The following is a 26061-nucleotide window of genomic DNA, read 5'->3' on the forward strand; positions in this document are numbered from 1 at the left end:
TTAACAAGCACGTAGTCCATTTAGATAAACGCTTTATTGCTCTCGTATCGTACGTAACACTCACAACAACAAAGTACCGTTACAACCTGGCGCCCATTCCCTCACGCTAGAGAAGTTACATACATCTCAAATACTCTCGGCCTGTGGTGACATCTACAAAACAATAGAGACATACACACACATTTAAATACACTTAACAAGTCTTGGCCCAATGTTTCCCCACTCTTTCAATGCAAGCTAGCGCAGGCAGCTGATCTCCTATCCATTCAATGGAGCCACAACAATCTTCCAAAATTCCCAAAACCAGGCTTTACCTAAAATTATTAAAACAGTGTGACCTCACTTCAAAATAAGGAAAGTCAGGGAGTTTCATTTTCCGGTAAAGTCATGCAATATCAAGGAAAAAATGTAAATTTGGAGACACCATATATGCCCAAAATTAAAATTCAGCCAACTCCCGATTACCCGGGCCAATGATGGGGAGGGGCGGCACGAATAATCTAATCTTTTACTGTAATTTCTTGTAATTTTCAAAATTTTCGTGAATCAAAGAATCTGTTATTATCTACGCACATTGTCTGTTCTTATACAATGCTCTCCGGAATCATAACGAGCTTCCTTTTTCCAACCGCGATCTTCTAGCGGCGATAACGGTATTGCACTCGTACTTCTACTGCTCCATGTAATAACCAAGACGACCACGCATCCGAGGCTGCGAGATCGTGGATTCAGAAAAGTGGTTTGCACAAATAGTTCGAAACCACTTCGCGACGACGGAAACTAGAGTCGTCAGGCACCACGCCGCATAGTCGCGTCTCGCACAAGTTGCCCGGGATGCAACTGCTAATCCGTAATCTCTAAGGGCGATCGCGCACCTCGATGGTTGAAAAAAGGAGCGCGCAACTCCCGTGAAGGAAACGGGCGCGCGATCACGTCATCGCGCAGCAGCAGTTATAGGAAGTTAGGACTTAGGCAAAGTCTCTACGCAGGCGAGTGCCCGGCTATGACTCATGCTATCTCTACTTGAACTCTACCCGCTTCCTTAACTCCTACTATTCCCTTTTGCTCCAGTTTGACCTTGACTAGTCACGGCAGGAACATACCCGAGTGCGACGAAATATCCGGTTCCCTTAGGCTGTATTTAACCGCATGCGAGGCTACGGCATTACTTCCTCATTTGATATAAAATATACAATTAAAGATCGTAGTAATAACATTTCTCTTGATTTACCATTGAAGAATCTTCTAAAATAAATCAAGAGTTTTTTTCCCGCCGCTGGTCGTCCTTTGCAATGCTTGTTTGAAACATTCCTAGTCAGCAAATATAAAATAATTCCATTTTATGAAGGGGATTCCAAGGGAAATAATAAGCCGGGTGTAGCCTTATATTAAAATGCAAATATTTTAAATGTAGCCTTATTTTAAATTGCAAATATCCTGGTATTTTTGCGTCCTATTTTATTTTTTTTATAAAGATCGAGGAAATCGTCGAAGTAGCGTGAACTCGTGCACGGATAATCCGTAACACGGATAAATCGCAGCCGGGTAATCTAGAGTCTGCTGTTTTTGGTTTTCTTTCAACACTGGAAGAAACATTGATCTTTAAACCGCAAGGCGTGTGTTAACCCAAAAGTCTTATAAAGTGACAAAATATAGACTCCAAAAGTTTTCATGACATCTTCATACTACCCAATCATAATTCTAATTCATGTGACAAGGGGAAAATTGAGTTAATTAATTATTTAACGGCTCTCAATCCTATTTTTATCATCTTTAACACATTTGCTACCAAGTTAAATCTCTCTGCCAGGGTTTGTACTGTGGTGGGAACCACTGGAGGGTCACTGGTGTACTTAATTCGACACAGTGTCACACCTTGCTTCATCTTTTAGCCTCTGCCTTGAGTTAGTACCGTATGTGGTGGTCTTCCACTAATGAGAGAGGATAAAGGAAAAGCTGAGGAGTATGGGATAGCCACAATTTGAGATGACTGCATCAGTGAAGTATGGTAGAGGCTCACCATTTGTAGGTCCTTCTAGTGCCATGCCTCTAGAATGGGGCACGTACCCACACGCCCACTACTGGGTCTTGGCAGTTATTTCTGATTAATCTGTTCCATCTTAGGCAGTGTCGAATGAAACCACCTGTGATGCCCCACAAGGTGGTGCCAATCCCATTTTTTTACGTAATTGTTGAACTCTGTACTGAAGTAATACCAGCATAAATGAATTCATGAATTCACTGGATACATAGGCGGATCCAGGGGGGGGGGGGGGGGGGCAGGGGGGTACGTGCCCCCCCCCAGACCCTCAAAAATATGCAAGATTTTTAATACGGTCCCATTATCATTGCGTTTGTTTTGTATTACGAGGTATCCTTGTGCCCCACCCAGAACAAAATCCTGGATACGGCCTTGCTTGTGCCCCTCCCAGAAAAAAATCCTGGATCCACCCCTGACTATATACAAAATAGCCACCAGTTTGGCAACTGTGATGAGTGGATTGCATACCTTAAGGATACAGCTGACCTCACTTTCCGACTTGGTAATCTCACTTTTGGGCTTTGATTTTCTGCAAACTTCTGCCATTTATTAACAGTACATAATGACCATTGGTTGAAGTGAGGTCATCAAATTGTCTCCTTGTGGCAATTTTTGTCTTTTTTTTTTGAGATGTTGGGGGATAGAGGGAGAAGGGTGGTTTCTCATTTTAGCTTATGCTTCAACCCTCTAATATTGTATTTTAACTTAGCACTCCGAAAGTTTGTTAAACCCTGTTGTTTTCCCATCGATAATTGCCTAAGACAATTGAAAAACCGGTTATGGGGATATAATGAATAATAATAAATGGATTGAAAATAATTTTACACTATTAGAGTTTAAATAAATACAATTTATTAAAAATATACATTTCACAGTTGTCTTCAGACTATTTACATAAATGCAACTAATACCATTGAACTATGGGAGCACAAAAGTCTAAGCTGTTTAACAGAAAAAAAAGAATAAAGAATAAGAAGAATATAAAAGAAACAGAAATGAATTACCTCTCAGAATACCAAGACTTTTCCAGGCTAAGAACAATACAATCATTTTGGCAAAATTTCAATTTTATCTCTAAGTAAAAATGTGCAATTGTGCATTGGGAGTAAAAATCTAAGGCTAAAAGAGCAATGAGCCAAAATTCTTGGTAAAAACAAATGAGTTTATGCAGATGGAAAAATTCATCTAAGGATTCAATTCAAGAATCTGATGGACATTTTCTGCTCCACATCTGTCCGCTCCAAGGCTTTGCAAAATTCTTCAAAAGAGATCATCTGGTCACCATCTTGATCAGCCTCCAAAATTGTTCTTTCAGCAATACTGGTCAATTGTTCTTCACTGGAAAATGGCACAATTTTATGACAATACTTAGGATCTCAATGTTAACAATGCTAATGTACTTAAAGATGATAGAAACATTAGAGCATTTGAAAATAAAATCAGGTTAAATTGATAATTTATGCTGGCTGGGATACTTCACCAAAGAGGCAGTGACAACAAATTAGTTTTCGAATGTAAAAATTATGATAATTTTACATTTTATGGTTAGTTATCTAATAGCGGTGATGTTTTTCACCAGCAACTAAGGCTTCATCACCACCAAATTGAAGGGAGTGAAGAAGGTAAGGTATGAAAAGTACCTATTATATGTAAGAGTAGATAAGACCAAAAACTCTGTTACAACAAATGAACAGCTGGATCACAGTAAAATTACTATAATTCCATGGAATTCAAATACACATATCCATATTTAACAAAATAGTTTTCTCAGTATTATTTTTCAGTCTTTCCATTTAGTTCAACTTTTTTCCTGTTTACCACAATCAGGGTTTGTCAAAATCATACGCAAAGAAACAAAATATTAACAAAACAACCATGTATCATCAGATTTTCCATTTCCAATTCACTACCTACTTAAAAAGTCAGTATTCATATAAATAGGATAATTAGGTATATGTTTCAACGCAATAGAATCTCTTATGGCAATATAAAAATATCTTGACAGAATGCTTCTGTTACAAATAGCACCCTCTAATTCACTCAAAAATATTAGAAATAAGGAAGAAACCTGATTCCGAACTTGTATCCATAACTGTAAACATTCTACTATCCTCAAAGTGATCCCCCATAATTACAAGCAACACACAGAATTGCCAAACTTGGCCATTACCATCATACTAATATCTCTTCCCAAAAATGTCCATCTCTTCCCTCAGAATTCAACCTTATTCTTGTTTGTCTCATACTTTTCCACACAATCACGAAAAAAATGGTTAATTTTCTAAAGTGTTGGTACAGCAGGCAACCCAGTTGTCCAACAAACAATGTCACAATCATTGCAAATGAGTGGTATGGTTCAACCACATCTTTAAAGCCTAATGAGTTTCCAAGATGATTTGCAAGGCATCGCATAAATTCTTTCTTAATTCACAGAGTTAATTTGAGAAGTGCACTAAACATAAAAAAAGATAACAGAAAAATGGCCCACTTGTCCATGGATATTTGGAGTGACCAGATAAAGTTATACAAAAAACGAGGATAATCCCTTTAATAAAGAAGGAAAAGCTCAGAAGCAGGTGATACACGTTAAGTCATCATTACAAAAATAATATTATATAAGTAGCCACCCCTTTCATCCTCCTATGATGCTCCAATGGTGCCTCTAAATTATTATTCAAATGTAGAGTTAAACAATTATTTTTGGCCCTGATGATTTTTCTTAGTGATCTAAGAACAAATATGAACCAAAAGAATATTGGAATATATGTACTTCATTTCAACACCCAAATGAAGAACTTAAACTGTCTTTTAACATATAAATAATTTGATGTAATGAGTTATATTTATCATATCAGATTATTTAATATCAGTTACTAAATTTAGCCTAGGTGAATTTTCATGGCATGACCAATGCTTTCAACTGTAAAGAAGCACTAAATAAAATTGGTTGTTTTTCAGCTCATAACATCAAAAACTGATGCAAATTAACGCCTTCAAGGGTATAAATTCTGTGTACCGATACTTGTAATTGCCAGATGATGATAGGCTGTATCGAAACCGGTCGCAAATATATTTTATTTTGTGAAACAGCTAAGTCTTTTCTTAACCTTTGTGCATCATGAAGGAGTTTCACCATGTTACGCCAACCACCATCGCATTTTTCATTGATGCAAATTTAGTTTTTTCACCATTCTATCAATACAGCTACATAATATGTTTCACCTGATCTGCAATATTTTTTGCTGCTTAAATTATAATTTTCAAATACTCTACAATAATTATACATTATTAAATTTATTTTATCATTTATAAAGGTAAAAGAAATTTTTGGAGGATGCAGATTTTTCCAGACACAACAACAATTAATCCAACAAGTGACCACCAATGATGGGACACTTGGTAATGCAATGCACTGAGTGAGATAACTTTTTCTTTCTTGATCAGTCCAAATTCAGACTGATTTCAACAGCGAATGTAAATTTAGTGATGGTCTTCACAGATTGATAAAATGATTTACAATTCAAGAGATATGGACATACACAGGTTTAACTTGGATTAGGAGAGGTAAGTAGGTACCCTCCTGCAGGGGTGGATCCAGGATTTCTTTCTGGGAGGGGCACAAGCAAGGCCGTATCCAGGATTTTGTTCGGGGGGGGCACAAGGATACCTCGTCATACAAAACGAACGAAATGATAAGGGGACCGTATTAAAAATCTAGCATATTTTTAAGGGTCTGGGGGGGGCACGTGCCCCCCTTCTGGATCCGCCTATGCCCTCCTGGTCCATGTCAAATATGCACAACATTTGCATCTGAACTATCTACCAACAGCCTAAGGCAGTATGGTGGATCCAGTTAGGAGGGTCATGCAGTCATAATGTCTTGTCCCATTGAAAACCATAAATTATAACCACACTCCATCTGCATGGACATAACCGCATATTTGTTTCATTTAACCTTTGTGGCAAAAAATATTTACAGCATTAAAAAATTAAGTTGAGGAAAGGCTTCTGGCAGGGAATCTACCCTTGATATCTAGCCTGCCTGGAGACTCGAGTATGTATTTAACTATAGATTTACGTACTAGCAGTAAACAAGTACATGGAATAAGGAAAGCACAATGGTATGAGCATGTCATGGGTCATAACTCCCTAGTTTATGGAATATATAATAGTAAGCGTGGAAAACGCAAGTAAAGGAGAAAATTTCACATGATAGTGCACATTGATAACTATCATATCATGAGGAAAAATTGTCGAACAACTGGTAAAATCAAAGGTACATCGGCTGATCCTCTTCACAGCACAATTAAATATTACGAGTTACGAGAAAAACATCCACTAATACCATGGATAATATATTTTCATTGGCAAATTATTGATACGCAGCGTGGATAAATTAGTAATATGGTTATATTTACAGAAATATTTTCAAAATTCATGACTATAATCATAAAAATTAATAACTACAGCAAGTGAGGCTTTACATACCTGATATTGGCTCCAACCATCATATGCAAGATAGCCAGGAGCTCGTCTCTTGATATTCGATCGTCGCTATCAAGGTCATACATCTTGAATGCAACTGGAAAAGATAACGCTCATTAATACGGACGAAAGGAACTAGTGATCAATCAAATAGGCAAAATCTAGTCCACATATTTACACTTCAATTTCTGCTCCCTTGAATTGAGTTTGTTATCTTTGTTCTTTTTAATTGGTCGGAAGTGAGCAAGAACTTGCATAAATTGAAGAAAATTAACTCTATCCCCACATCCCTCTTGGAAAAAGGCATGAACAATTCTATCTCCCAGGGGATTTATGGCCAATTCCGGTATCCTCAGGAAGTCTTCACGGCTGAGAGTTCCACAATCTCCTCTATCTAAACTAGTGAACCTGCTATACAAACGCTCAATCTGGTTTGAAGTGACTGCAATAGACAGAAATTTACATGATAACAGCTGTCGGAAAGGCATACAGAAGACCAAAGTCCTTCAGAAAGGTAGACTTACATCCAGTTTCTTCTTGGATCTGGGCGATTTCTTCAGCACGCAACAATAAAGAAGATCTATTACCCATGATTGAACCTGCTGTCACGAGTGATTTTCACGGAAGACACGTAGTTTCACTCGCCTTCCCTCACTTACTCAGTCAGCTGTGACAAAAACTGACTAAGCAAATAGCAAATACGACACAACACTGCAACCAACACAGCAATTGAAAGTGATGATCCTTATCAGCTTTGAAATCAATTAATTTCAAATAATCATCGATAAATTGTTTGGAAAATGATAAATTCTAATTTAACTTATTTACATACTCTACACTTCAAATGCCCACTGTTGATAATAGTGTTTACTTTCAGTCACTAAATTGTTTTGAGTAAATATTTAAGTGATAACATGTGGTATGCCCTATCTTTGGCACTCGGTCTTCAAGTGAGTAGAGAAATGCGAAGCTTACTGCAACAAATTGTGACCCGAAACGGCATTGACAGCAGTGTTTTAATCGTTTTTAATTGCTTAAGACGTCGTGTCACTAAATTATAAATGGTAGAAAAATGTATCAAGAGGATCAGTATATTGTTATGCAGACTATTGCGGGATGACGGTGTTCATAAGGAAGTAGGCGGCGCTTTCTCTTGTGAGATTTACTCATGACCTAATGTTTCTTTATTCATTTACCAAACCACCTATCCATTTGAAATTATGAAGCCTATAGTTACCATTTTATTTTAAGTAGATTATTGTGTAGGCAAACGGCAGAATGGATCACTTTAATTTTTTCTTGTCTCACGGTTTGTGGAGTGTTGTCGAATCCTTGTTCAATGCATCGGAGAGAATCATTAAAGAAGATGATAAGATTTCTATGGAAAAACTTATGTTGGAATTAGCCACACACCCCACTCAATCGAGGTATGTAGAACTTCGTAAATATTATTTCCATTATTTTGTTCTGTGTGACTCATATCAGCATTATTTAACTATCTATTTCAGAATTAGCAGTCCTACCATCAGGAAACCTTGGCAGCTGAGCTGGTTAGCATCATCTTGTATTTATAAACTATTATCTCCAAATTCTCAGGAATTGAGGTCAATTAAGTGGTTTTCAGGACACAAATTATGTCGCACAGACGTAGAAAAGTTGAGAAAAGTCTCAGAAATGCATGGTTTGCTGTGCAATTTACCAGAAGAGATCTCATTTGAATTAAAAAACGTAAGTTGACTGGAGAAAGGCTTCTTTTCTGGAGTGCATTGATGACAGTTTTTATGTTAAGTTAGTATGACTAATATCAAAATCTTCTGCAGGAGATTATTCAACTGTATATTGGAATTTTATCGGTGGATCACAGCAAGACCCAGGCCAGCATTCCTTCGCCCTCAAATCCCAGAGGTATATCATTAAATGCCGTCGAATACTTGCAGAAGTGCCTTTTACAAAATCCGTTAAAAACAAATCCAATCATTCAGAGACTTTTATGCTTGTGGAGTTCTCAGTTTTCACATTCAGATGATATGCTGCAAGGCATATACGAAAGTGCTTTTAAAGATATTTTAAATGGCCCAAACTTTGATAATGAAGAAAATTTATCCAAAATGCTAAGCCTTTTGACTATTTATGAAGTGTCAGAAGAGAAGGAGAAGAAGTTCGTCGAAAGTGTTTTCCCCAAGCTTTTGGATTCCTGTTATTCCAATAAATCGAATCTTGCACAAGTGTATTTAAGTCTTGTTGGTAGGGGTAAATTTGGGCTTCTCAGGGTTCTTTTGGGCTTAGAAACAGGAAAAGATCACTGGAATTCCCCCGGCTCTCAGGAAGATGCAGCAAGCGGAGCAATTCTAGAAAAATTGGTGGATAAAGGACAGATAAACATGAGAGAGATATTCTTGCGTGCCTACAAGAGAAATGTGCCATGGGTTGAAGATCTTGTGGTAAGCTAGTAATTGTAGTAATATTATTTAATACCTTTTTTTAGAATTAAAGCTCAACATCTTGTGTATCAATTAAAGATATACTTGGAAGGAAAATAATATACAAAAAGTTTAATGAAAAACCTAAATATTGTTGGGTACTAAGGGAAAAAGTATCCAAGCAAAATTTGTGCTGCTGATATGGCTCTGCTGAATTATTGGTTTCCTTTCAGATTGCATATCACATTTTCTAAGTAGCAGAAAACATTTCATGTATATCCAAAAAAGAATGAGACACGGGACATTCAAATACAGCCCTCTGTCAGCAACCAAGGTTGTGATGGAATATCGCCTGTCCACCTGCCCCAAGCATAATTTATGCTGAATGGTGGTGCATTTGATAACCTTTTAAATTTAGTTCTCTTTGACTTATACGCCTTCTGTTACACTCTCACCATCCTTTATTTTTAATCATTTGTACTTAGTCTTTTGATCATGCAAGTCCTGAAATATTCTCCAAGCTCATTCCTACTTCATTGCTCTCTCATCTCTGAAAATTTGAGGGCAATAGTCTCCAAATGAAAAGTAGCAATATCTTCATTCGAGCGCTAGAATGGATTAAGAATAATGCTGAATTTTTGTCTGAAGATTTTTGCAACCAGCAAGATTAGTAATGCTGAATGCCTCAAAAGGCATCAACATGTAGTGATGGTCAGGTTATTATGAAAATCGCATAAGAAAGTATCTATTCTATACGCAAGCAAAATAACGGCAACAAAGGATTCTATTGTTTTTTCTCTAAATTAATGTATAACATTCTTTATAAATTGTAATCTATTTGCAGTGGCGCCGACTCCATGGGGCCTGAGGGGGCCCGAGCCCCCCCAAAAATTCGTTACAGATGTGAGGAAAAAAATGTGTCAGACTTGTCGATCTTCCCCAAAGTGTCCAGATATCGAGATTCGAGTGATCATGGTTCTAATGTTGATCATATGACTCTTCTGAAATGCTTAAAAAACTTAAAATTCACTACTTATAAAATTTACCGGGGCAAGGTCCCGGTTTGGGCCCCCCCAATATTTTTTGTAAGTCGGCACCCCTGTCTATTTGTCAATTGGATTTTAGAAGGCTGTGCATTTTTATTGCAAGAGGAAGAACACCAAAACAAATAACTCATTTACTTACAAGCAATCACCTCACTGCGGAGAATTCATAGTTGCAACCCTCTTGTAAAAGAGTTTCCTGTGGTTGCAAAATTTGATGCGATGGTCGACCTTGGCATCATAATAATCTGTATGGCCATAGCATTTCCTGGTCAAAACACTCACTTTGGTTAAAATTAATTTAAGCCAATTTAAGTACAGCAAACTCTCGATCATCCGGGCTAATGATGGGGAGAGACGGCACGAATAATCGGAAAACACGGATAAGTAAACCAAACTTTCACTTTAATGTCTGGTAATGTTCATAATTTACGTAAAACAAACAATTATTATTTATGCAGTTATTCTGTTATTTTAGAGTGCTTGCCGGATTCATTTAGAGCTTTCTTCACCAGTCCGCGATCTTTTTAGCGGCGATAACATGGCTGCACTCATACTGCTCCACATTAGACCTGGTTTCGAAAACCACACATCGGTGGCTGTGTGATCACAGATACAAAAAGTGGTTTGCAGGAATGCTCTAAAACCACTGCGCGACGTTGGAAACTACCCTTCCAGGCACCACACCACGTAGTTGCGTCTCACACAAGTTGCCTGGGTTGCAATTGCTGCGGGACGTATCCGTGATCACGGAGCCCGGTCGTGCACTGTGAGGCTCGGAGAAATAGGAACACGGAGCTCCCATTAATGCAGCTAGTGCACAATCGCTTCTGTTTTACGAAGGGGATTGAAATCGAAATAATAAGTCTGGTGTATCCTAGCATTAAAATGCAGTAACTCTGGTGATTTTGCTTTCAGTTTTATTTTTTTTATAAAGATCACGGAAAATATTGAGCGAGAGTAAAAATTAGCACAGATAATCTGCAACACGGATATACCGCAGCCGGATAATCCGGGGTCTGCTGTAAATGCAGTAACTAACTTCATTATTCATTGCTAATATTGTGGATGTATGGATTGCAAGGACTCTCAAGACCAGAACTCTACGACGCCATAATAGGGTAGTTTCCTTCATCAAAGAAAACGAAAGGCATTGATTGCGATTCATTACCCACCATTAGTGTATTCATAATATATACAAATTATTTGGTTTTAGAAATCCGGTTTAGATGAATGGCAAGGGTCAATTTTAACCTCATTTGAAAAAGGCCAGATTGGCGCCCATGCGATGCTACTCCACGTGATGTCACAGGGACCTAGTTTCTATACGAGTAGATAGGAGTTTTACATCATCTGAGGTTACCAATGCATGCATGAGGCACAGAGCTCAGGGAAACATGTCTTAACAATCACCTATTAAAACTGGCTAAGGTCGGAAAGTTTTCTTCGTGTCATAAGGTATTAATAATCCTTATTTAAGCGAAGCGCTACCAGCTAGCACGGTACTCGGCTACCTGCTAGCGTCCTGCATCGTAGTAGTGCTCAGAGCCTCGCCCCAAGGTCACCTCACAAGGTGGCAGGGGGAACCAGAAATATGTCACAAAGGGTTTTTTCCCATCATTCCTACTTAGCCGTCGCGTTTTCGCGCACTTGAAATTTTTCACTTTTCGTTTAGTTGCGAAAAATAGATATTATCTTTAAAAAATCTAAAAGCGTGAAATACATACTCCAGGAGTAATAATCTTTCGATTTAGGCAATAAAAAAATAATAGGAAACCACCCTATTCCATTCGCTCGCATGTAAAAAATTTGACAATTCCTCATTGCTTGTACTGGACTGGCCATTTTCATTACCTTAAGATATGTGAAGTAGATATCAGGGGATCACTTCCTGTATGCACATGATGTTCTTTAATGCACCTCCATTCTGTGCAGTTCGGGCTGTGTCAAGAAATGCTCAAGTAGAGGGACACCAGCTAATCCATCACATATAAGGTAAACCAAAAAATGGAGATTGTTTGTCTTGCTTGAATTTCCCTCATCAGCCAAAGAATAATTACCCACTTCAAAAGAACCCTATTTTTCTGCTTCATAGTTTTTGGCACAAATTTGGTAGGAATACTTTTTCAACCATACCGCAGTCCAACCGGCGAGAGTTGTATGGTGTAAGTTCAAAACGAGGGGCAGAGAATTCTGCTCCAGTTCGGTTTGCAGCCAATTGCTGTCCCCTAAACTTACCTCGCACCCTCGCCTAGTCGTACAATGTTGTCACATGCATATGAAGTACTGAAACAAGCCTGACGCACCAAAAGGAGCCCTTTCTTCGAATCACCAAAGCAGGGATTCTTTCTTTGGGTCCTTGATGCTCATCGTCCCTTCCGGCTGCTTTCTTCGCAGAATCATTTTGTTTACAAGTGAGGTGGGCGTTTCCCTTTCTTCCTCACTAGTAGCGCAGGTTTGAGGCTCTCAACCGGTTGTGGCTTCTTGGAAGTCCTTTCTCCCTCGCGTTGCCATCCTTGATGGACCGCGAGGGCCTAACACCTAGTGCCATGAGCCTCGGTATAATTGCCATGGGAATTAAAGAACATGGATAGCGTAGTGGTCTGCGCAGTGGCCCGGAAAGCCAAAGGTCCGTGGTTCGATTCCCGGTCCAGGGGAATTTTTTCTCGTGGCAATTCTTGTATATTTCACCGCCATTCACGCGGCAGGGTTAGAAATATTACAAGTTCCCTTTTCTTACTGGCAACCTTGCCCCCTACCCAGATTTAGACCCTTCTAAATGTCATCGGACAACTCTCAGCGGCTGCACTGTACAAAGGTATTACAAAGAAGCTAACAACCAATATTAGAAATGTGAGTCTCATTTATCACACAATAAGAATCTATAAGTTATAAAGTCATCATGTTGTATTCGCTCTCAATGGAAAAATGAAATTTTTGAAGACTGCATGGCATATTGATCACTATATTGTGAAAAAGTTAACCATGAGTTGTCTTTTGAATGCCCATCTATTTTCAGGCTTGGTGCTACACATTAAGGTATCTGTAATTACTTTATTGATGTGTGTTTTTTGTTTAATTTTTCATGCAGGAGCTTTGCCTTCATGCTATCACAAATGGCCACAAGGAAAAAGTCATAGTGTGCTTGAGTCATTCAGGGCTGAAAGATTTGTGGCCGCTGGTCTGCTACAGGTTGTGGGAGCACTTCTTGAAGCATGGAGAGACTGCTGAAGAATATATGTATATAGTCATTGAGGAATGCAAGGTAACTAAGAGGAGGTCTTCTAACTACAGGGAATGAGGTTGAATTACCTTTGGGCCTTCGTAAGTAAGGATTTGGTTGGTGTGGTGGCTTGTGTGTTTGCTTCCCATACAAAGGATTGTGTTTCAAATTTTGGCTATCCTGGAGATAATTCAAAGACCTTCCTTGAATGCTGCATGGAGAGTATTTCCAAGTACTGTATCTGCTTGGGAGGTCTGTGTAAACATTTATGGAATGTAAGAGACCTACAGAACTCCCACCAAAAGTCATTTGTCCACTGGCTCATGGAGCTTTTGAAATAAATCTGCTGCTGTTAACATGTGGATATTGACGATCCTGTGTTTTGGTGGCTCCTAATTAAAGAAACTCCAAACACCGAAAATCCTCCTTCCTATTTCCCAACCTGCTTCATGTTGCTTTTCCTAAAAATCAAAGATGGGGGTAACTCCTCCATTCAGCCCACTTCCTTCCCCTTCTTGTGTAACAACCCCTCCATTCTGTGTTTTACTCCCCTCCCTTATTTTATTATAATTTATTTTATTTTATTCCCAAACCACCTAATATGGCATACATTGGCCATTTTATATTGGGGTATTAAAAAAATTTAACAATTTCACGTACACAAACAATCACGCCCTGGATAAGGGAAACCTACCTTTTTATTATTATTATTATTATTATTATGATTATTTTGAATGGTATTAGACATAACATTGTGTCTCCCACCAAAGTAGTTAATATGTGTATGGGCTTAATTTTACATATTTAGCCTTCTAAGTGTTAGTGCTCCTTGAGAGCATTTTTGTCTCCTTTTGCTGTTGGTAGAGGTGCTTATTTAAATATTATCTTCCTTACAGAAATGTGCCAAGAGTGAGGAGTATTCCCTACAGATGTCTCAGATGGAGCGCTGCCTGAGATTTGCCGAATGGATTATGAAGAGCGGAGCTGCCAAGAAGGACTCTATTACCTCCATCCTCGAGAAGGTCATCAATAGTTGTTGCGCTGTGCATGCCCTCAAACAGACCTCGCGGCTCGAAGATCTTGATGAGAGTGCTGTCATTGCAGAGGTTGCACTCTTAAGAAGTGGTGGGTACACGTATTCTAAAAATCATGTGGTTAACATTGCATTTACTAACAGTCCTCTACTTTTGTATGCTCTACTTTTCAACACCATAGACTTATCTGCATTCCTTATTGATGGCTCATACCCTGCTTATGTATTCAAACAGTAAACTTTCTGATATTCAAAGGTAAACCAAGTTTGCATTTTCTTTGGTGGAGCTGAAAAATTAGCTAATAGGCGTGGCACTCTTGTCATTCAACTCCTTGATGTGGTTATTATATATATTTTTATATATTATTATTATATATTATTTTTATATTTTTGTGAAAGAAGGAAAAAGAATTTAATTTTGTTCTGTCCACATATTATACTTTATTCTTGCTTATTGTAAGTTATTGTCACATATATGTTTCATAGTGATAATGTTTCAAAAAATTATACATACTTTCTTTTTGTTTCTGGTCTGCCGTGAAATTAATTTTTAAGATGGTAGCTCCCATGCTGGTTTTTTTTAACCATTGGAGCTACCTAAAGCTCCATTTGTGTTGTCCTGTTAAAAAAAAAGTGTACATTCAAACTTGGAGTATTAAATTCAATTCAATTCAATTATATAGGTGGCTTCAAAACCAACAATTTACTTAAGCCCAAATATATTCATGACCCCCAGATTTAAATTCTGGCTGCAGATGAAGCTCACTATAATGAGCATTGTTAGAGGCTTTGAAGTCACTTGCTATATTGAGTGCTTCTTATATACCCAAAGTATGAAGCCCCTCGATATCCATATTTATCCTTACTTCATCATTTTTCTTTTGTTTCTGTGCTATTTGAAAGAGGTAGGAGAACTTTTAAAGTATAATGATAGAATTTGGATAATTTTTTATTATATCCTGCCAATAAAGAATCAGTGTCTGAAGTGAGGACTTGCACCAAGGCTAATGAAGAAATAAGACTGATTATAAGGATCTGAGCTCTATGGATTAACTAGGAGGGAACCAACAGAGTTGACAATGGCTTTCACCGAGCCAAAGCATCCTTTTTTTCCCCGAATGGATAAAGTTTCCTTCACACACTCCCCTCTCTAGGTATCAGATGTGAACCCTTCAAAGCTCGGAGTGGTAAGGTTAAGACAGGGAACTTTTGTTGCGGTTCTACTTCCTACCTATTACGTAAATATCGATGAAAATTTACCTGTTAATGAAAAATACTACATTTTTTCCTCGATAATTTGTTCTAGAGGGACGCTCATTATGTTTTTAGCCAAAGTATAGACTTCGTTGTAGAGAGTTTTTGTAATTGGAGGGGTTCATTAGGGGAGGTTTTCTTGCATGTATTTTTGGAGCAGACCTGAGAAAACTGGCAGTCTGTGAATAACAACATCACATTTTTAATATATTTGACTGTTACATGATGTGCAGTAGTATCTTGATTAATACTTATTGATTTTACATTTGAAATGTCCCATCAAGGAAATACGTCATAAATTGGCATATTTCTCCAAATATAGTCCCCCTCTGAATATGTATAGTTCCCCCCCCTTTTTTTGAGGCTTCAGTTTTAGGAAAAAAATTAAGAATTGCGTATGAATATAGGCCCCCTTTACTTTTACCAAGTACTAGCATTTTTGGAAAAAAATTTGGGACTATATTCAGACTAATAGGGTATTTGAAAGTACACTTCAACAGAGCGACCTGTTGACAAATGTAAGTAAAATTAAGTGTTGGTTGCTCTATATGCTTTTGGTTTATTGTACTTTCAGATGTGAGTAGTGATCCTTCTTACAAGTGGATGGCTGAAACTGAATTGTCAATAATCAGGGGATACTTCATAGTGATGACTGTTTACAAAGCTATACTTTCTTCGGTAGAAGCTGAGCACCTGGGTAAGTTCAGTAAGTTTTAAGGAACCTCTCCTCAATTAAATCAATAGAATTTATTTCAAGCAGCTCTGAATTATAATTAACTAAATCAACCATAATAAAGTGATAAACCACCAAGAATAATGATTCATCTCATGGGCGTACCCAGTGAGGGGAAGAAGGGGGCAGCTGCCCCCCACCCCCATAGAAGCAAATGTAACTTTGATTCCAAATTAAAGTTTTGAACAAATTTTCTTTAAATCCAAGAAAAGTGATACTAGTATAGAATACGTAATTAAAATAAAAATATTTTTGGGGCAAATAATTTTAAAAAATAATACAGCACTGTTATAATTTTCTTGGCATTTTGGTTTCCTTAAAGTTTTCGTTGTTACATCTTGGACAACTAGGGCTTGCCCCCCTCTAGTTTTGATCCTGGATACGCCATTGATTCATCTCAAATTGAACAACTAAATTTTACCATTTTGGGTATGAAACTACCTGACTTTTTTCAGCCTTGTAAAATTAAAACTTTCTGAATGTTAATGAATAATGGTGCACCTGTCTAAAGGACTCTTGAGCCATAAAGTCATAGGATTCTTTGGTGATTTACAGATACTTCTGGCCCTGCAAACCGTGAAGCAGCAAAGAAGATGTACGAAGAGAAGGTTTCAAGCAAACTGAAGGAAGTGAAAATCTCCCTGAGCCAGCTACAACCATTATCATTTAGGTATGATTTTTCCTGTTTTTTTAATGCTTATCTTTCTAAGGGCCGGTTTTATAATGTCTGGTTAAACTGGAGTTTAAGCTAAGCGTCGGTTAAGTCCCAGAATTCTGTTTTATAATCGATGGTTAAGCCAAATCTGAGCGTTAAAGTGGTAGTCAAGCTAAACCATGGATTTCCCTCGGGTAAAAAGTTAACGTGAAGTTTAAATTGTTGAAAATGGCGGATGTTTTGAAATGCTGAAGAACCCTACGATAATATACGGAAGAAATAATCGACCAAGCGCAGCATCCTCCGTTTTTATCCGTATCTACGATATCAGCAATCAATTTCCAATATTTTTAGCACCACAATAGCAATGTAATAAGTGAAATATTTCCATAAGACCGGTGATATATCCGGAACGGACCACTATTCTACGGTATTCGCTACGAAATCCTTACAAACATCTCAAGTTTGATAATAATCACCATCCAATAAATAATATTGTCTACTCTATGGACTGCAGTCGGAGATCGTGTGCTAAACCCCTGAAAATGTTGAAATTATGCAATATTTGTGCCGGCGTAGGAGTTTGTTATGATTTGTGCCAGCCAAGTGAGTTGATGAAAAATACTAGAATTACATATCGGAGGGAAGGAAGGAGGTGTAACAGGAGTGTAGGTATAGAAATCTGTTATTACCTGGTTTTGCTGACTTCATCAACGATTTCAAAATGTGTCGGTGTTTACAAAGACAGTTTGAATTAGAAGAACAGCCAAGTTTCGTATTTGGCAATCGAAAGAGAGAAAAAGATCGTATCTACTGATTGCATTCTGATTTACTAGCATGTGATGTCACTATAGAATTCATAATTACTTCTGAGGATATATGTTATGAGGTGAAAGTATTTTCGTATTTCCTTTTCCAAAGGATGTTTGTCAAAGTACTACTATAAAAATTGTAGGTAAGTCCATTAACAATATTTGGTGTACGGCTTGGTATTTCTTGGAGATAAATATATAGGAATAAGTGAGGCAAGTGAAATATTGCGTGAAAAAGAAAGTATTTAGCACGTTTCGTACGTAATGTATACAAGATACTGTTTGAGTTTTCTTTGGAAGCTGAGAAAGGCAAATTGATACAACCAATACAGCTCGTGTGGGTAAAAAAGTAAGAATGACTGATTTGCTCATAAGATGGTATGATATATCAATGAATTTGTGAGGCAAATGAGCCTTTGGAGTGTGGAAGTTTACTAATTATTGTTCGTTTTGTGACTAAAGTAATGACCTCTTATCCTTTTGATAGAAAAAGATTTGGAAAGGCACCTTAAGCAAGAAAAGTCTTCTCTTCTCTGAGCGTTCTAATGTGTAGCCTTCAACGGAAAAAATTGCGACTTTATTGCCTAAGTGCTGTTCGTAGCCAAACACAGGTTATGTACTATTAAAACCTCCTAGCAAATTATCTACCATCGAAAGTAGCTGCAGAGCTATAGAATCAGTGGTGCATCTGCCAACAAAAGTAGCTTCAGAGCCATAGAATCAGTGTTGCCCATCTAGATATCTCATGTTAAAATATAAGAGTGCCAATTTGGTTACCAATACTTATCTTATTTCAGGCTTGAATGTTTTAATATGGTGAAAATAAACAATTCGATACTTATCCTGAAAAAGTTTAATTTTATTCCATACATTTGAGCCTTAATTCAAGAGAATTTGGACCCTTGTACCTGAAGACTCATGGAAAATATGGAATATATGATATCAAAGCCAGATCAATCAAATAAATATTATTTTAAGGTTCTTAAGCATTGTCTGCTAAGGGAATATATTTATTGAGGTTCTCAAGCATTGTCTGCTAAGGGAATGCTTGAAACAATCAGAGTCAGTTGTATTTCTTACAATATTGAGCCAGCTGGGCTACTCTTGCTTGCTATTGGGGAAAGCTGTTGTCTGTGTACATATGTATTTGCTCATGAGGATGAATTTACAGGAAATGACTGCATTCACCACCATTCCATTCGTTATTTTCTATGCTTATCAGTGACCACTGAAATTTTTTCATCGATAAGCTCTTTCAAAGTACCTTGTATGATATTGAGCAAGATATGGTGGAAGTTCTTCATATTAGTAAAATAAAACATTGCAGTATTTCCACTGACTTTTATTATAATAAAATCAGTGGAAGTATTGCAATGTCTAATTTTACTAATGACTCTATCAAAGTCTTAAGTGGGATCCCTGGTATGGTTTCTTCCTAAAATATTAACCCTTACTACTACTTGTCGACGTTTAATTAACTAATATGTTTAATAAGTCTTCAAAGGATAAGTGAAGACATATTCCTATAACAGCTAATTTACATCACATATCTGGTACACTTGTTAGTTTCTTGGGATTTCAATCCCATATGTAGCTTTTATTAATTTTTTCATGCTCCATCCATTGAACTGTCACTAATGAGTACATACGTTCAAAAAATCGATTAGGTATAACATCATCAACACTTATAATCATGCATGACTTGATATCTCATTCCATTCCTTACTGTTATAAGTGATTTACTCATTAAGGTTGACATATTTCTTAGTAACATACATGGTTATTCCATTTATTCCAGAACCATTGTCTCCCTGCCCTTGCTTGTTACTCAAAATCCTTACCTTAATCCCTGTTGTCGGCATTTCAAGCTTGATGAACACTTCACATTCATCTCCTGCATTAATTCCCTTGCCTCATTTATCTCGTCTAGCACTTCCTACTTCCTTTTCCTCTGTCAATCTTATCTATACATTCCTGTATCTATACATTCTTATCCTCCTTCTGGGTCAAAAATACCAGTTCCATAGCAAACCTTACTCCATATATCTTAACCAGACTTCTATTTGCACTTTGGTCCTGTGATTTTCCCATTAATTCTCCTCTTTTTATTTATTCCAAGGATTATCTCTGTCTCATCTGTCTCGCTGCGATCTGCATCACTAAAGATATATTTTAACATGCATAGCTGCAACGTATGTAATGAGAAACAGTCTATGTTCATGTCACATAGGCAAATTTTCTTAATAGATTTATGGAAGTGGAGTGGATGTAAGGGAAATTGCTTCTATGATCACTTCATAAATAGAACATGGTACGGTAAAATTCTGTGAGGAAGTCATACTATTGCATTTATGATAGTGGAAGCACATACATTAATTATAAGTGAGTGATGTCAGTGTGGTGCATTCAGAGATGACTTGGTACAGCAATCAAAAGGATTACCCCAAAAGTATGTTGTAAATAAAATTACTTACTGTGACTACATGTAACAACATAATTCTATTGAAAACTCATATCCCAAAAGACAGTTGCAATGAAGGAGTCATCATGATGGAGTCCTTATGCTTTGCATTTGATACAAATAAATTCTTTAAATGCTGTATAAATAACTGTATCTTTGATCCGTGACGGATCCATGGGGGGTTGGGGGGCTATGGAGGGTATCCAATTTACACTAGATAAAATGGTGGTTTATTTCCCACCCCCACTTCAGCTGGAATTTTAACCTCACCTAGCCCACCCCCTTGTCCCTATCCTGGATCCACTACTGTCTTTGTATAATTTAGTAATCTGCTAAATATTTAAAACATGTTCAATGAAAGCTTCATATTTTGTGGGCTGAGAATAAAAGAAAATATCTATCACATATATAGTATAGTATTCATAAACACCACTGAGAGTTGAAAATTAATGCTTTCATTCTGATTAGATATGTTTTTTGACAGATTTTTTATAAATTGAACCCAGAAACTTTAATATCTTTGCACCCCATCTCTTTCCCTTGAATCTTAAATACAACACAAGCCTTTGCTGTTGATTAGATATGAAGTTAGTTATGTTAGCACTTAAAACTTATTCTTACACAAGGTTTGCAAAAATAGTATTAACATAAAGAATAGATCCCCCATCCCAAGCTATGAGCCAAAAAGAGTTGCAATATTTGTTACAGATGCATATTTTTATAACAACATGCAGCCTACTTGTAAAGTATGAAAGGTTTGCTGCAAACTGTACATTTATTTAATAATTGGATAGCAGGAGCCCTTGAAGTAACTGTGGTAGGGTTATGCATAAGTTATTCAAACTTTATTCATTCTTCTCTAATTATAATTTTTGACTGTGAAGCTATGTTCATAATCAGTGATTTCTGAACATCCATTCAATTTAAAATGGCAATGAATACATTCTCAATGGCATTACCATAAAGACTCACAGTCATCCCTATTACAGTATCAACTACAGTATTGACAGCCAGTATCAAAGTATGCTTCACTTTATACTTCAATGGTAAGGGCTACTTGGTGTCATGCAATAGATTTTGGTATCTCTAATGAAGAAATTTAAACTTAGTTCTGTCCCTAATTGAAAATTTATTTGCCAGAGATTATGGATTTCATGAAACATATTGCTTCTTAACAGTATATGTATATATATAATCATAAAAAAGATGAGATAATTTAAAGTTATGAAATATCTACTGCTAGCTGACAATTATATGGCTCAATTCTTTTCGTGTCTGTAACACGAGTGGCACATGGCTGAATATACCTCCTCATTGTGAAAATTTTAATAAAACTGAAAATGCTCTATAAAAACACAAAAATCATCAAAGGAATTACCATGAATTGATCATAACAATGACATCATTGTGACAGAAGCCTCGTTATCGTTTTAATGAACACTGATGAATTTTTCTATTAGACGGTGGTTGGTTATAAATTCTGTTATTTAAATTATGGCCATGGTGAGTACTTTGAAAACGGGAAAGGCTTTGATTATTCACAACTTGCAGGCTGTTCCTAATTCCGTAGGGAACGCAGAGATGATAATAAATTAGCGTAACGGCCATACTAACGCTAAGAAGATATATCTTACTGCAAAAGTATGATTAAAATTTATCGTCATTATGATTAAATTGTAGCCTCAAAATGTTCCTAAGATCGCTCTGGTGGCGTACTCAATAGAAAACCATTTCAATTGGTTTCACAATACAAATGAGAATCTTCGTTCTCGAATAATAAGCACAAACAAGGTTAATCTACCACTATTTCTTGCAAAGGGACTCCACCTTGATTCAATCCATTAACAAATAGTAATTCATTATCTCCGTGTAATTTATGGTTTACAGAATTAACACTTGTACATGCCAAATATTCACAGATCGAGGCGAGTATTTTTATTTTAACGACACACTGATGATTGACCATAAGATCGTCAACGATTAAAACCGAAAATATTGGCGTCATCTTCGTTTTCAAAGCTAACCATCACTTCAAAACAAACGTAAACAATTCTTTCACCACTCTCCAACTCGATTTTTTTCAATTTTGACTTTCGTCTGTTTCACTTTTCGCGATCAATTGTTGGTATGAGAATTACAGTAGCTGCGCTTTCCTCTCGTTAAAGTTCCCATCAGCCAACCGGCGGTAGGATTTGCTTTATAAAACACAACCTCTCGTTAAACTCCACGTTACCGTAATCTCCACGTCAACTTAACGTGAGGTTTAACCAGACATTATAAAACCGGCCCTAAGTGATACTCATCTGCAAACTTATATTCTAAGCCCTGCATGATTTTAGAGTCTGGAGTCAGTTGGAATTAGTTTTGTCTAGTGTGATTTTAGTTTTATTTCTTAAGAGATAATTTGTGTCAGGATTTGCTTGAAGCTCATTTTTTTCATATTTATTGGGGTTTTGTCATCAATTCTTTTACTGTAGAATAAGGGTATAAATGAAACCAAAAAAATTCGGAAAATTTAAAAAAAAATGTTGATGAAAGTAAAACAAAGTATTAAAAATTGTGAATTCAATTGGGGCAAACGTCCACTTTGAAACATAACTGCTGACTGCAGTCTTTTAACTGAAGAATGAAACTTTAACTTTAACTCCAAGCTTCTTAGCAGACCACTATGTCCTCCAGGTTTTTTAATTCCATTAGCAATTTTACCATGGTTCATGGTGTTAGGTGTTGTGCCCTTATCATCAGGGATGGATCAATCCAGGATTTTTTTGCATCCAGATCAGGATCAGATACTCGATTGCAGGTGTCGGATCTTTGGATGTTAAAAAAATGCTAATATCTTTACACACTCAGGATTTAAACTGTTCCACTTAATTTACTTTTACTGTTATCTTTGACGTATATGCGTAGCATGAGCACACTCAAACAAGAAGATACAGACTGGAAACAGAAACTGCATCTTTGCCAGGCTTCGCTTTGAAGGCAACGACGTCACAAAATAGCCAGATCTGAGATATTCGTCCTTGACATCTAAGCATTAATTTTTAAATTTACGATACATATTCGATTACTTAAGTGAATTTGGAAGTACAGTAAAACCTCTTTACATCGTAATGGAGGGGACCAAAATTTGGGCAATTTGATCTATGGAGGTTCACTAGAGAGGGTTTTAGTGATAGGCACCATTTTATTAATAAACCATAATATTAATATATTTAAACATACATGCATGCATTAGTGAACATATACAGTGGAACTTGGTTAGTACGTTCCTCCTTAGTATGTTTTCCTCCTTAGTACGACGATTTCTCTCGGTCCCGGTACCATCGGAACAAAATACAGGTAAAAGTATTTGGTTAGTACGTTTGAAAAAATTGCGCTTTCCTGGTTAGTACGCTCAATTGCTAGCCGTGACGCAACCCACAATTCGTTCTCCAGTATCTTCTTAAGGGTCTTAAAGCTCCGAATTCATGATTTAATTTATTATTACTAGCCATTAAAATTCTTGCATTCGTTCCACATATCTTTCTTCGACCGTGATTTATCCAAATGCATTTCTCAATTTTTATGTTGCGATGAATAATAAAATATGGCCATTTATCAGGAATGTCTGACTATGCAAAACTGCAGCCAATGAGAAGCCGCAATTTTCCCCACCCCGAGCTCCTCACCTTCTATTGCCTCTGCAGTGCCCACTGCGCACAAATTTCACGAGTGGGCAATTGTTGCTATTGCATGAGTTATCATGATAAAGAAATGAGTCTTATCCAATTCCCACTTTAACTAAAGCAGTACTGCACGACGTCAATGCTACGTAGTACGTGCGTATTTGACTACTGCTGCGGGAGCAGACGATGCTCTGGATCTCCACGCGAAGCTTAGCTTAAAAATACTTGATCTCGGCACGAAAGCAGACGACATTAAACAAATTTTAAAAGTAAATTTCGATTGTATAATATAAAATCTTCTTGTAATTACCTCGTAATCTAATAATCTTGCGTGTTATTATTCGATATATCGATCGCTATAACAATCGATATGGCTTTATTCCAGAAGCGCGAATGTGTACGGCTGTTGCCGTAATTTAAGGTTAATATAATTTTGTCCAATTTTTATGATGTTTAAAAACAACCCGTTGACATACTCAGGGTTGTTTTTATATTCTCTGAGTATGCTGTGACAAAAAAGAAATGACTTAGCTATACTTGTCCTCTTTCTATAAATAAATATGGGATAAATCACGGGAGAAAGACGCCGTTTTCATGTAATTGTCTTCGGGAAATCTATGAAAGATAGTGATTTTTTATTCACAAATATTGTTTTTCAATGTAGCGCCCATTTTCTTTATTGTAAAGGTGAAAAGAGTTCAGGAAGGCGATCCTACGAGAACTACCGATAGTAATTGTAATTGTGATGACTTTTCTACAGATTGCAATTACCCCGACTGCTATTTTTTAGTTTCCTCGTTAGCACGTTTTCCTGGTTAGTACGTTCATTTTTTGTGGTCCCTTCAGAAACGTACTAAACAGGTTCCACTGTATTTACAATTTAATGATTACACAAAGTTAAAAGTAACTTGTTCAAGAGGACCTTTTAGGAAAGAAATTAGTTATTGGGTTTGCTTAAACCTTATTTAAAACTCTTTCGATACAATGTTTTCAATTCTATTGAATACAATCATATTATGATCACATTCCTCCATGCTTAATAAAAGCATTCAATTACGTTCAATGAATCCTCAACCTCTTTTTTTGGTGGGAACTGTAACTGATTCCTCATTACCGACATCTTCCTCTAAATCCATCTCTTCCTGTATCCTGCAGCATATATATACATCTCCTTCACCACTATCTTCCAACTCATGTGGGGAACATATAAATAAATAATTATCAACATTTACTAAGTCTTCAAATGTTGAATTTGTGTCAACTATTTTGTTGATTTTATTGTACTCTGTAGGTTCATTCTCAAATATCTCACTTTCCTCCTGTTTGCTACCACCCGTAATCTCAGCCTTGATGAAGCATTTCTGAAAAATTGAGGATATTAATTCCTTCCACGAAAGGCGCAGCCTGTGCATGGTCTGAAGGATGTTCTATGAGCACTTTTAATGTCGTTTTCACTATTCACTCTCCATAAAAAATAAATCACTAGCTGTTTTCGATAATGCCTTTTAACCAAAGAAATAATTACCTGGTCTAAGGGTTGTAATTTACTAGTAGTGTTTGGAGGGAAGTACACAAGTTATATATTTCTTAACATAATTCCTTCATCCTCTTATTTCACTGCCCGCGTTTTTTTTTATTTGTGTAGCCTAGATATACAGTGTCTTCTGTTTTTCCTCGGTTGTTTAAAATAGATGTCAGGGTGAATAATGGTATTCCAAAGGTCACTGCTGCATCTTTCTTCTGCCTGCCCTCGTCGATGGCTCGGAAAATTCCTCGGAATGTGGTAATGTCAAGCAGCCGCCTTGTTTTATTTGTCGAATCCATCATCAGCTTATAATTAATTAAGTAATTTTCGTATGTTTTCATATTTTATGGCAAATAATTGAAAATACTCCTTATAATATATTTTAGAAAATTGATTTACCATTCTTATAGTGTATGACTTGTTAAAGATTATAAAAAAATAAATAAACACATGACTATTGCAAAAAATAAACAAGAAATTGAGCGTAATTTTGAAAATTTCGTCGAATTCCCTTTCTCTAAAACACAATGCTCGTAGAGTTCCGTAGAAAAACTCTGTCGAGGGCACAAAGAAACGCTAGGTCTGCGAAACGACATGATTTCCCAGTGAGAATGCTGGGCAAACTACTTCAGAATGCGGCGGCGACGGTAAAAAATTTCATTGCTCTACGGCGTATCAGCTAATTAGCTGCCTCCTTCACCTAACATT

The 26061-nt window shown here is 36.8% G+C and overlaps 2 protein-coding genes across 3 annotated transcripts in view; one reads left to right on the top strand and one right to left on the bottom strand.

Annotated features, from left to right (window-relative positions):
- Positions 1-2870: 2870 nt before the first annotated feature.
- On the bottom strand, positions 2871-7228 carry LOC124167695 (calcineurin B homologous protein 1). Its single transcript, XM_046545684.1, has 4 exons — positions 7051-7228; positions 6705-6968; positions 6530-6623; positions 2871-3379 (listed from the first exon to the last, which is right to left on the bottom strand). Exons 1-4 carry the CDS (start codon positions 7115-7117, stop codon positions 3235-3237), a joined length of 570 nt encoding a protein of 189 aa, XP_046401640.1. The 5' UTR covers positions 7118-7228; the 3' UTR covers positions 2871-3234.
- A 131-nt stretch (positions 7229-7359) lies between these two features.
- Positions 7360-26061, top strand: part of LOC124167693 — a 97147-nt gene continuing 78445 nt past the window's right edge. For both annotated transcript variants that reach the window (XM_046545681.1, XM_046545682.1), the window contains exons 1-7: positions 7360-7953; positions 8035-8254; positions 8347-8967; positions 13081-13254; positions 14109-14337; positions 16074-16196; positions 16788-16902. In XM_046545681.1, the coding sequence (XP_046401637.1) occupies positions 7805-7953; positions 8035-8254; positions 8347-8967; positions 13081-13254; positions 14109-14337; positions 16074-16196; positions 16788-16902 (1631 nt within the window). In that variant the 5' untranslated portion in view covers positions 7360-7804. The remainder of the gene's footprint in view (positions 7954-8034; positions 8255-8346; positions 8968-13080; positions 13255-14108; positions 14338-16073; positions 16197-16787; positions 16903-26061) is intronic.

This window comes from Ischnura elegans, chromosome 11 (assembly GCF_921293095.1).
Source record: "Ischnura elegans chromosome 11, ioIscEleg1.1, whole genome shotgun sequence".
Taxonomy (NCBI): domain Eukaryota; kingdom Metazoa; phylum Arthropoda; class Insecta; order Odonata; family Coenagrionidae; genus Ischnura; species Ischnura elegans.